We start from the raw sequence: 12,165 nt of genomic DNA, 5'->3' as shown, positions 1-12,165 counted from the left end.
TCATTTTGGTCCTTCAGGCTCGGTTTCCTGTCTGTTTTACATGTTTGCTTGTTTAGTTCACGCGATTTAAATGAACAGGTCATTAGCAGGTTCCGGCAGAAATCAGTGACAGTATGAGGAGCACCAAGAAAAATGTTGGAAACCACTGAAACATTCTTGAAGAGACCCGGTGGTTCTGTTTTCAGACTGGTGTGAGCTGACATCCGAAGTACGCTCAAATGTCCAGAACAATTCAGAACAATTGGGCAATCGCTGCTGAGACAAGCAGTCGGGCAGGATCTGATTTATGCAAGGAATCAAAAGTTCAGTCTCTAATAACAAACACAAAAATCTAGGATTTGAGTTTGAGAACTAGGCTATCTCACAAAATTGTGATGAGTTTTATTATCATAGGAATACTGAGTTTAAACCCTATCCTAACCCCTGAAAATAGACCAAAATCACTACCGATCCAAGCACATAAAGATAAGCCCAAAATAATTAATATTTGTGGCCGACTAATATTTAAACTTATTTTTATTCAACCAAGAAGGTTTTTTCTGATAAGAAAGAGACAGACATCAATGAAAAGACAATAAAAAATGTAAAAGAAGTATACATTTGGATGAAAATATTAGTATTCACATTTTAATAAAAAATGGAATGTTGAAATTATTTTATACTCTTCTCTATAATAAATGGAAATATCTGTATTAGCAATACAGCAGTCATACCCTTCCTATAATTTTCCATGGTTCCATGGGTATTTTGATGATTTATCTTTGGTGATGATCTCCACATTTTTGAAGTTGGCAGGTCTCCTTGCCTTTACGCTAATCTTTAGCTTCCTCCAAAGTTTTAAGTTGGGATTCTAGCTGGGCCACTTCAAAATGTTATTAGCACTTTTAGTCAAAAGAAACATGTTAATATGAAAAGATAACTCTAAACCTAAATCAGTCAGTGGTATGAATAATTTTGGACTGTGCTTGTTAATTTATCAGGTAGCTTCACTTTGTGTCTCTTTGTAAGCTCCACAATGGACTGGCCATCTCAAGTTTTTACCCAGTTACCTTTTTTATTTTAATAAATGTGATCTACCAGAGCAGCACAATGTCACACATAATTATGAAATGAAATTAATATGATACTGTTTTTTTTAAAATAATTACACAAGAAAATGTAAAAAGTGTGTTGTGCTTTTGCATTTAGTCTCTTTTGATATAATACTCCAAAATCAAATTTGTTGCAACCAATTACCTTCAGATGTTACATGCAAATAGAGTCCATCAGTGTGTAATGTGCTGACAGTGTTAATACAGCTGTTCTTCGAATGGTGTAGAAAATCTTTTGGAAGCTTCAAAAGATTTTAGATTGGGGCAGAGGTTCATGTTCTGGCAAGACACTGACCTCAAACATATGGCCAAAGCAACAGTGGAGTAGTTTAGATCAAAGTATAATCATCTGATAGAATGGTCTAGTCAAAGTCCACACCTCAATCCAACTCAGAATGTGGGGCAAGACTTGAAAATTGATCTTCACAGAAACATTACATGCAGTCTGATTGAGCCTTAGCTATTGCAGAGTAGAAGAGGAATACATTTTAGTCTCTAGATGTGCAAAGCTGTCAATCCAAAAGACCTGTAGCTGTAAATTCAGCAAAAAGAAGTCCTAGAAAGTATGTTTTATTTGTTGAAAGACAAAATTTAAAACCATGTATCCTTTGCCTTCAACTTCATAAATACGGTATCTGCTACTTTGTGTTGGTCTATCAAATCAAATCTTAATAAAATATATTGTTTGGCTACCATCATGTTCTGCTGAGTTCCCGACAGTCTCATATTTGCACCTGAATATTTCTGAAAATGCCCTGTGATAGACTGGCGACCTGTCCAGGATGTACCCCGCCTCTCGCTCATAGACTGCTGGAGATAGGCACCAGCTTCCCTGTGACCCACTATGGAATAAGCGGTAGAAAATGACTGACTGACTGACAATACTATTTCTGAAAATGAACAAAAATGTGGAATGGATTTTTGTGAAGGTCAGGACTGCACCCTAGTTAATAAAAAAATATTTCTTATTGGCCTGTAAAGTCTATTTTAACTGGAGCATGTAGATTAACTTAATTTAGTTTTGCACAGTTGAACCTCATCTCTAGATATATGCTACCAACAGGATGTATGGTGCAAAGGTTATTATTGTGAACACAACTAGAGGTGCAACAGCTTTTAAGGCACAGATGCTGCACCATATAGTTAATATATTTTTCTGTCAGCATATTCTCAAATAAATGTGAAACTGTTGCTGCTCTAAGAGTCTAAAACTGCCATTAAACACTCAGCAGTACAGTGTGTATTGTTCTCACAGATTATTCTATAAACAGGAGATATTCTGGGAACTGCTTGTGCTGTAGAGGCTAGTTTTCTTCACCTATGACTCACTGTCATCACATATCAAACTTCTGCACCTCCCTGCCAGGCGGAAATGCATACTAGCCTGTTACCAGGTAGCTAAATGTCAATAAGTCATACATGAAAATGAAATTAAATGTAACTAGAGGTATCTCTAATGCTTGCATTTATGGACTGCAAGTATATAAATGTTTTTCTAATCAGAAAAATCCAGGCTAATGCCACATATTCCAATTTATTTTCAGCTCATATGGTGATTATAGTTTCTACAGTGTTTATACATTCTAGCTTTATGAAATATTTGCCGTATTTGACACTATCTAAAATATCAAACCTGAGATGTTGGGATGAGAACATAAGTCAATTTTAGGTCATCAGTTTTATTTTTCCCTATATATCAGTCTTACTTACAGAAAATCAAATCAAAAAGACCCCCAAACATACACCATTTGTCTCAAGAACAGTTTTTTTCTGGTAGGATATTATAAAAGGCAGAGTATGTGCCAAACAGTTTTAGACAAAGGAGTGTTTGACATGCAGAGATTACTGTTAGGTTGTGGTGTAAAACTAAGGCAGGCATCTAAAGATGCATAGACCAGGTTTCATTCCACCCTGCTTGTTGCACTTAAGGACCATGATGAGCCTTAACATCAAAGGTAAGGCTTCAATGCAATAATTTAACAAATAAAATGTGTGGAAAACTGATTTCTTTCCTTATAGACAGACAAAGCTTTTTCTTTTTGAAATGTGTGTCTGACTAAGCAGACTATTTGAAAGCAATTTGTGCTGATGCAAGATAGAAACTGATTACTCATTTGTGTGCCAATAAAACCTACTTCCTCCATCAGACCACAGAAGTACTCAGAAGAATGCTGGTAAACATGCTTGTTTACATTTTAGATCTTTGTTTTGGCTCGGTTTGCCAAATTTAAATGTGCGTCAGATATCACTAAGTAATGGATTAGGCTACTCAGAGTGATTCAATGGGTTAACACCAAAAACCTACAGCTCTGTTTGCTCTAAACTGCTCGGCCTACCCAGCCCTTTTGTTCAGTTTCTCATAGTTATGTTTCACAATGCTGTTTGTGTCGTTATTCGAATGCAAGACTTTAATTCGTTCCCCTTCTGCAGATTTAAATATTGCACAAGTGTTACACCACTCTCAAAGCTATTTAACCAGTTCAAAAAGTTATTACATAACGTTTTTTATTTAAGTGACAACTTAACTATAACATCAGACTTAAATATGTATAACTAATCTAATTTTAAACTGGTCTGCTGATGGTTTGCCCAATATACTGAGTATTAAGAGCTTTTAAAATGTATAAAAATATAACGTGATCTGATCACAATGCTCCCTGCGCTCTAATATGGTCTCAAACCTCTTAAAAGTCATAATCAAGAAATATATTAGTAACACTAAAACAAGTTATACAAAACAAATTATTAACATTAAAGCCGAGTAATTTTTCTGAAAATGCTATTTATCGGCAATTCTGTTTAGTCAGCCTGCAAAAGATTTAACTAAATTACACATAAAGACAGTTTGTAGTTCATCCCTTCGCTTTAGTTTTAATATCGCGAGGTTTCGTGCGCTGCCGAGTTGTCCTCCAGAAGATCTCGTGAGACCCTTCAGTAGTGGACAGCACGGCTAAGGTAAGCGTGGAGACCGACTTCACCATCAACACGGCACGTATCACGTAGGTTCGGACAGCTGACTGGATTATACGGGGGATGCGTCGCTCCTGTAGCGGCCGAGCTGCCTCGGTGACGCCCGCTCTCAGGTAGCAGCGGGCGGCTCGCTGGTAGCGGGATGCCCTGTGAGGTGATGAGCGGAGGGAGGGATGGTTGGATGGATGAATGGGGTGGATGAAGACGATCCTAACGCTAGCAGTCGTCGCATCCAATTATCTCTACTATAAAAGTTAATCGCAACTGATAAATCCATATTATTTAGCGCAGACAAATTGGGACTCGTGTGGTGAAATGTAATGTATCTGCGGCGGAGAGGGGCTGCTACCGAGGACAGGCAGGATGGCTGTATACCGTTACCTAACGTAGCATAACCTGAGACACCGGAGCTGAGGGGGGAGTCATCGGCCCTGGTGCCCTTTCATGCCTCCATTCAGAGATAAAACTTGCGGTTAGACATAACAGAGGGGAGCCGGTGACAGCCAGTGATCAGCTGTTGAGCCTCTTTAGCACCATGGACAGGGCTGCAGAAAATGCCCTGTTTTTCTTTTAATTATCTTCAGCAGCAGTATCTATTTACAACAAATGTTTTGATCCATTCTTTAAAATTGTATGTATTTCCACACAAAATAATACCACGCTTAATAACTCAGGATGCAATTAATGTTATTTACTGAACGTTGTATTTTCTATTTAAAACATTTCTTTCAGTTTATGTTAAATCCTTTAGATCCATGTTACCTCTCATGTTTAAGCAACAATCTGGCATGTGTCCACGCTAAAGGAAAGTCCCCCTTCTGCAGCTCTTTATGTATTTTTAATGTATCCAGTATTTTCAACGTATGGATAATTATGGAAAAAGAAAATAAAGAATGGAAAAAATATAGCTACTTCCTGACCTTTTTTCCATTGTGCAAAACATCCATATGTCTAGTTTCCATCAATCTATGCATTTCCATTCATCCATCAAAATAATATATGACATAAATGAATTATGAACTTTTATATTGTTACGTTACAATAGTCTAAAATGGACTGAGGTCCTTGAAAATTATAGTGTGTCAAAGTATGGAAAATTGACCTGAAAAATAGGCAGTAAAACTACAGTAATTCAACTTTTGATGCTCATCATAGTCTCCAGTGTAAATCCGGTGTTTTCTATTGTCATGGAAAATAAGGTTAGGTGTTGTGTGTTTTTTGCGCATTCTGTAATGCAGCTGAAACTGAGCCCCTACGCTGATACAACTTGTTTTCTGCCTTAAACCAGTTCCCTCTTAATGGCTGGCTCATACCATTACCATCAGATTCTGGTGGCAAAACATCCATTTTTATCAGGTTTTGCTCTTTACAAACAAGCTCTGGTTTTACTGTCTGACTTATTGCTTTTTGGTACAACAGTATATGGTGACATGGTGCGTGGCTCATCTTTTACATGCATCCTAGCCAGGCCTGGTAATATAGGACATGCTGCCTGTGCTCTGAGGGGTTGGCGTGGTTGCAAGCTAACATTTGAAGGAGAAGGAAAAGCTGTGAAAGGAGTCTGAACAGATTGTGCTGTTGCCTCGAGTCATGGCGCAGACATGCATCTTTGTCACCTTCTGTGATGTTGACTGTGGCTGTGTAACGTAGCTCCGCACCTGTCACGTGGTGTGCATGTACAGTAGGAGATATCATTTCAGTTTTTGAGAATTTAGAGCATGGCACAAGAAGGGTTTACTTTACTTTTCACTTTATTTATTTAAAAGAGACAACCCACATTAATCAATATAAGCAAAGCTGATCTTGTAAAAGTGTCTGATTTTGACATTAAGTTTAATTTCCAGTTGCAGTCCCTGGCAGGCCGATTAAAGAAAAACAAGATTAAAACATTAAATCATGTAATTTGTTAAATTACAATATAATGAACAAAAGTGAAAATTAAAAACATAGTTACTAATCTAAATGTTATCAAATATTTGATTAGTTATCTAACATAGTTTTATACCTTTAGAAATCTTTAAGATGTTACACTATAAGATTTCTTAGATGTTACTTTATTCCATGGTCCAAGTATGAGCTGCCCTACAAGAGAAAGCTGACTGCCCAAAGGCACCTTTTTCTGTGTTGGATAATATTATCTCCTCTGATTGTCTTGCTGAGACATTTTGATTGTGTTTAATGAAAATATTCAGTCGAGAAAAGGCCAGAGAATACTAAACCTTTTGTGCTATCTGAATATTTTATCCTTTTTTCGCAAGATACAAATTTATATATACTTAAAAACATGCAGTGATGGTATAGCTTTGACTTTTTATTCAACATTTCAAAAGCCCTCTATTCATTGTGATTTAGTCCTTCCTGTTTAACTGGTCATACATAAGTGAAACAATCATGGTACATAGTAACATCTGGATCTGAATCTTTATTGACAGACCTCAAAAAGATCACACACACTTATCAACATTGAGATGCAAACATGAGTTAAATAGCCAGTCATAGATCTAGTGCCGACTGGTTACATAGATTATATCTCACAGTCTTTCTGCAGCTCTGCCCTAAATTTTGCATACAACAGTGTCTTCTGCACACATTTGACAAGTGGCATGAGGTGGACATACTTCAGGAAAGTCATTAATATACAAATTAATATGTAGAGGACCCAATGTGGATCCCTGAGGTACACCAATACTGTTATTTACCATTATAGCAGAGAGATATTTTGTAGAAAGCTACTTCTTTTTTGCATATAAAAATGCAGCAGTGTCGTCTGCATACATCTGATAAAAACATTAGCTGAAAAAACTTAAGGAAATTCTTTAATATACATACAAAAATGCAAAATACCTATTCTTGTCATATTCTGAGGTTTTTGTGGACCAAAGTGCGGAGGCAGGCGAGGAGACGGCATGGCGAGTAGAACGATGATTTATTAAAGAAAAACACCGCCTAAACAGAAGGCAGGCAGGGTTTAACAAAGACTTTAAAGGAGTCCAGGTCTGACAGAGTAACGAGAACAATAGGGAAGTTGACGCAACAAACCAGCGGGGAACAAAGAAACTAATATAAACAACTAATATACAGAGGGAAACGAGTGTGGAACAATAGGCAGGTAATCAATGGAACTACAGACAGGTGTGACATGGCTAGCAGGGAGGCTGAAGGACAGGTGAAACTAATACAAAACTAAACCATGGGAGAAGGGACTAAATAACAAATTCAGAGAAACAGATCTAAGAAAACCATAACAACCTGGAAAATAAGAACCAACAAGGTAATCTGAAGACATAGAGGAAGACCTAACTGAGAAGTAAACAAACCCAAACAAATACTGACTGAACTAACTGGGAGGGAAGTAGAGAAAGCGATGACCTAGAATAAATGCAAATCAAAATGTAAACAATACGTGGAACTAGGTATAACGGCATACAATAACTAAAAGCTAACCTATCAGAAACAATAGAGACTAACACGGGGAACTAAACTAGGGATAAGGCTGGGAAGAACTACAAATATAAAGGGAAACGAACACTGTGTAAATAATAACTGAAGGGGAACTAACGACAAGAGGAGGAACAGGGAAAATAAATAATAAACTAGAAGAATGCAGCAAGAACAAATAACGTAACAATTAACAAGCACAGAAACACTAAGCGGGAAACTAAACTAGAAAACCCAAAGAAGCAAAGAGAACTATAATCATAATCATAATAATAATAAGGGGAGGAAACCATTCTTGGTAATAAATAAATGAGGAAGCAACCAACAAGAGAACTATGGGCGAGGGAAGAAAGAACTACTAAAACTAGGAGTCAGGAGAGAGAACAAAACTATCAGGGAACAAAAGGAATAAACAAACATAACTACTAAATCCAAAGAAATAGAAACATCTAGCTGAAAAGTAAACAAACACAAAACCACCACAAAGTCCAAAATGGCAGATCCTAACAATTCTAGACCCCTGAGGTACACCATAATTGCTATCAACCACTTTGAGATTTTGTTTTTGTGTTTCATAGAATATTCTGTCTTTCACAAAAGAATTATAATTATTTTCTTTTTCAGCCCTCCTTAATTGTCAGTCCCCACAGGACGGTAACAAACTGCCTCCAGAACCTTGACTGAAGTAACAGAACCTTTCCTGAAATCATGGGGAATATTTTTGGGAATTTGCTGAAGAGCCTCATAGGAAAAAAGGAGATGAGAATCTTGATGGTGGGGCTTGACGCTGCTGGGAAAACGACAATCCTTTATAAACTGAAGCTGGGGGAAATAGTCACCACCATCCCTACTATCGGTGTGTGCTAAGCGGTTCACATTAATTGCACATTCACAGTTGTTCACTGTGTTCACCTTATATGGTGCATGACGTCTCCCCTTTTGTCAGGATTTAATGTTGAGACGGTGGAGTACAAGAACATCAGCTTCACCGTGTGGGACGTGGGTGGACAGGATAAGATCCGGCCCCTCTGGAGGCACTACTTTCAAAACACTCAGGGTGAGCAGAGCTAATCAGCCAGCTTTACCAAAGATATGCTTTTTTTTTAGAAAATGGTAAGTTCAGCAAGTTTTTGTTTTTTGTTACTGTTTCAGGTCTGATCTTTGTGGTGGACAGTAATGACAGAGAACGTGTGAACGAAGCTCGAGAGGAGCTGATGAGGATGCTGGCTGAGGATGAGTTGAGAGATGCAGTGCTCCTTGTGTTTGCAAATAAACAGGCAAGGAACCCCTACATTTCTGTTTTGTTTTGCAACATATATACATTCGTCTTCTGTTTAAGGGTGCTCTAAGTGTTTATATTTCCAAGTCAAATTCTGTTTTAACCGTTAGAGAAAAAAAGCATCCAAGACACTTTTCGTTCTGAACTAGCTAACCGTGTGAGATAAACAGATGAGACACGTCAGTCATATAGAAAGAATAATTGCTCCGTAGGGACTGATATATAAGACGTATCTTTAGAAAATAAAAAGCTCAAACATCCAAACCTGCTTTCTTCTTAAAGTGATTAAGCTGATGGAGCTTGATGCTGATGAAGCACCCTCCCCGACATCCCCGATAAATGCATGAAAAATCTTGAAATAAATTCACCTTCTACTGGAGTGGCATAATCTCACACAGAAAATTATTTGAGTACATCTGTTCAGGGGGAAAAAATGTCCTGTCACTTCTGTCGCATTTATTGGCTCCCCTACAAATTACTACAAAATAAATAGCTGAGGGATTTTTTTCACTTACATGTTTTAATATATCAGAGTGTCTCGCATTTTTTGATTACAAACCAATTATTACATGTGTAGAAATGAACAACTGCCTTTTACAGGACACTGCCTTTTGGCACAGGGAGCAGGGTGGTAGGGCCGGTAAAAACACCCCAAATCTTGCTATTTGAACTGCAGCAAAGACTGGCATCTTGGGTCACCAAGCCTCCATAGCAACTAGCCGACCGTATCTACATGCCAACCAGTTGTTTGGAGGTCCTACTGGAACTTTAATTAAAAAACATGTTTTTGATCAGATGAGACTAAAATTAACACTTACTTAAGGGGGGTGTGGTGTAAAAAAAAAAGGTTGAATGTTTCGAGGGCCTTTACAAGAGAGACTGATGTCTCTCTTGTAAAGGCCCTAAGAACCTTATTCGAGTGCATAGCATTTGAAATGTCAGGGCATTTCAAATAAAAATCTGTTGGCCTCTACCAGAAGATTAAAAAAAGAGTTGTTATTGCACCCAAGAGAAGCTAAAGGTCTCTCTGCGATCTCTCTAAAGAGGAATGGTGAAAGACCCTTCTTGGTATGCTCCAACCTTATGAAATGTTGGAGAAGATGGAGAAGACAAGTGCTGTCATATTTGGAAAACGGGTTACACAAAGGATTACCAGCAGGGGTATCAACAATTAAGATGCACAAGATTTTATGTTGTTTTTTTGTCATTGAATTTGGATTCTTCAAAATCTTTACCTACTGACCTTTACCCTGTTTTGACAGGATTTACCAAACGCCATGAATGCCGCCGAGATCACAGACAAGCTGGGCTTACACTCCCTCCGTCACCGCAACTGGTACATCCAGGCCACATGTGCCACCAGCGGCGACGGCCTCTATGAGGGCCTCGACTGGCTGGCCAATCAACTCAAAAACAAGAAGTAAAAGGTGGCAAAACTGGAAAACACAGCCAGCAAGCCACCCCAATCCAGTGTTTTCTTTCCTCTGGGTATGGAGGGTTTGGGTTTGGTACAAGGGTTGTGATTGGTAGGTGCAAAGCAAGACCCTGATTTTAGGAAGACTTCATTTTTGCTCTGTGCTCAGTGGTTATTTAAAGGAAAAACAGGTTCATATCTAACCACATACACTGATTCACACTAATCTTAACCAGTCACAGCAGACACTTGCTTTTTCTCCGTCCACCTCTTGTTCTTTGGTTCAGTGTGCTCTGTGTTAGTTTGCAGGTGCTGTGTCCAGTTTTTTTTTTTGTTTTCAGCTGTAAGTCATTTATGTAAACAGCAGCAGTCCTGTCTGAGTTCTATTTTATTTTATCAATGTTCTGTGCTGCAGGGTCACAGAGATGTTTTACACAACAATAGTGTCTCACAGGCTGCAATGGTTTGCTCTCCTCTTTGACTCGGCGTCTAGATGTGGTTGCAGGCAGCAGAGGGATCATTCATCACAAACAGCTCTCTCCAGAAGATGATAAAAATGGCCTCTACTGCCACATAATGCGAATCAATTCATGCCCTGTATTCAGCTTTAACCATATTCCCGTCAACTCAGGGCCAACATCTCTGTCCCTGCTGAAGAAAAGCATTCCCACAGCATGATGCTTCCACCATCATGTTTCATGGTGAGGATGGCAGCTCCCTCCACATGCTAAAAAAACATAATCCTACTGCTGTATTTTGGGAATCTTATGATATCCAGTTTTTAGTTTCATCAATCTCCAATCAACTCTAACCAGCCTTCCTGTCCCTGCTGACTAAAAAGCCTCCCCACAGCATGATGCTGCTACCACCATGTGTCATGGTGGGGATGGTGTTTTAAGGGCAATGTGCAGTGTCAGTTTTCCAACACACCTAGCCACACGTGCATGTAGGCCAAATAGTAAACTTTTCTTCCATATCTTTGCTGTGTCCCTTACATGGCTCATGGAAAACTTGAAACGGGGGTTCTCATGGTTTTCTTTCAGCAAGTCTTTGTTCTTGCCACCCTTATAAAGGCCTGATCCGTGGTGTGCAGACTCGAAGACAGCAGCAGTCCTGTGTCAGTTTCACTTCCTGTTGTGGTTGTTCTGACCTGCATGGTTATAGAACCATGTTTTACAGAATTAAAGGATATTGCAGAATTATACCATCACAGCTGTTTTTGATGGTTTTCTCGCCTTTCCTATTTGTGAGCAGTGCTGAAAACTTTCAGTCAGTGTCCAGATGTGCCTGCAGGGGCCTGAGTAATAATAATTCACAAACACCCTTCCTTTCATGTTAAAGTAACCACCTCTTACTGGAACATTTTGGAAATCTCTTGGGATCAATGCTGTGTTTCTAGTCACCTTGTGGCAACCCGAAACGCTGAAGCCGTCCTTTTTTAAATAATTAAAGCTGTGAAACACGCTCTCAATTGCCTGACCTGCATGCAACCTTATCAGCATCACTTCTCCATTCATAGCTCTGTAGACGAGGATGCTGTTTGTAGATCTTCTCTAACCTGCCTTCACTTTCATCACAAAAATCGAACTAAGACACCACTTTCTGCATCAGGTGGCAGCATTTGCTCATCAGCTTTAAAAGGAGACACAGGGATTAACTTTTTATAACATGCACAACTGCTGCATGTCCGCCTTCTCATGTGTCTAAACCAGCTCTCAAACAGCATAAGGTTGTGTTTTTTTGTGTCCCTAGTCGATTCTGTTACTGATAACTGTACTACTGAATGTGAATATTGTGGAGGAATCTATAACCGGCTATAATTATAGATAGTTTATGTTCCCGGTCATGTATTTTCAATTCAATTCAGTTTTATTTATATAGCGCCAATTCACAACACAGGTTGTCTCAAGACACTTCACAACAGTCAGGTACATACATTCCAATTAATCCTAACCATTGAACAGTGCAGTCAG

The 12,165-nt window shown here is 38.7% G+C and overlaps 1 protein-coding gene across 3 annotated transcripts; it reads left to right on the top strand.

The window, feature by feature from the left end:
• The first annotated feature begins 3,971 nt into the window (after positions 1-3,971).
• Positions 3,972-12,165, top strand: LOC124856123 (ADP-ribosylation factor 3). Of its 3 annotated transcripts, none has more exons than XM_047346346.1 (5): positions 3,972-4,046; positions 8,124-8,355; positions 8,446-8,556; positions 8,652-8,776; positions 10,041-12,165. In XM_047346346.1, the coding sequence occupies exons 2-5, from the start codon at positions 8,208-8,210 to the stop codon at positions 10,200-10,202; spliced, it is 546 nt and encodes a 181-aa protein (XP_047202302.1). In that variant the 5' UTR covers positions 3,972-4,046; positions 8,124-8,207; the 3' UTR covers positions 10,203-12,165. The 3 variants fall into 3 exon arrangements, with proteins under 3 accessions (XP_047202302.1, XP_047202301.1, XP_047202300.1); XM_047346345.1 differs by having other exon boundaries at positions 4,040-4,174; XM_047346344.1 differs by lacking the exon at positions 3,972-4,046 and adding an exon at positions 4,058-4,215.

Source organism: Girardinichthys multiradiatus, chromosome 20 (assembly GCF_021462225.1).
Source record: "Girardinichthys multiradiatus isolate DD_20200921_A chromosome 20, DD_fGirMul_XY1, whole genome shotgun sequence".
NCBI classification, from domain to species: domain Eukaryota; kingdom Metazoa; phylum Chordata; class Actinopteri; order Cyprinodontiformes; family Goodeidae; genus Girardinichthys; species Girardinichthys multiradiatus.
Note: the sequence above shows the minus strand (reverse complement) of the source record. Positions and strands in the feature narration are given on the sequence as shown.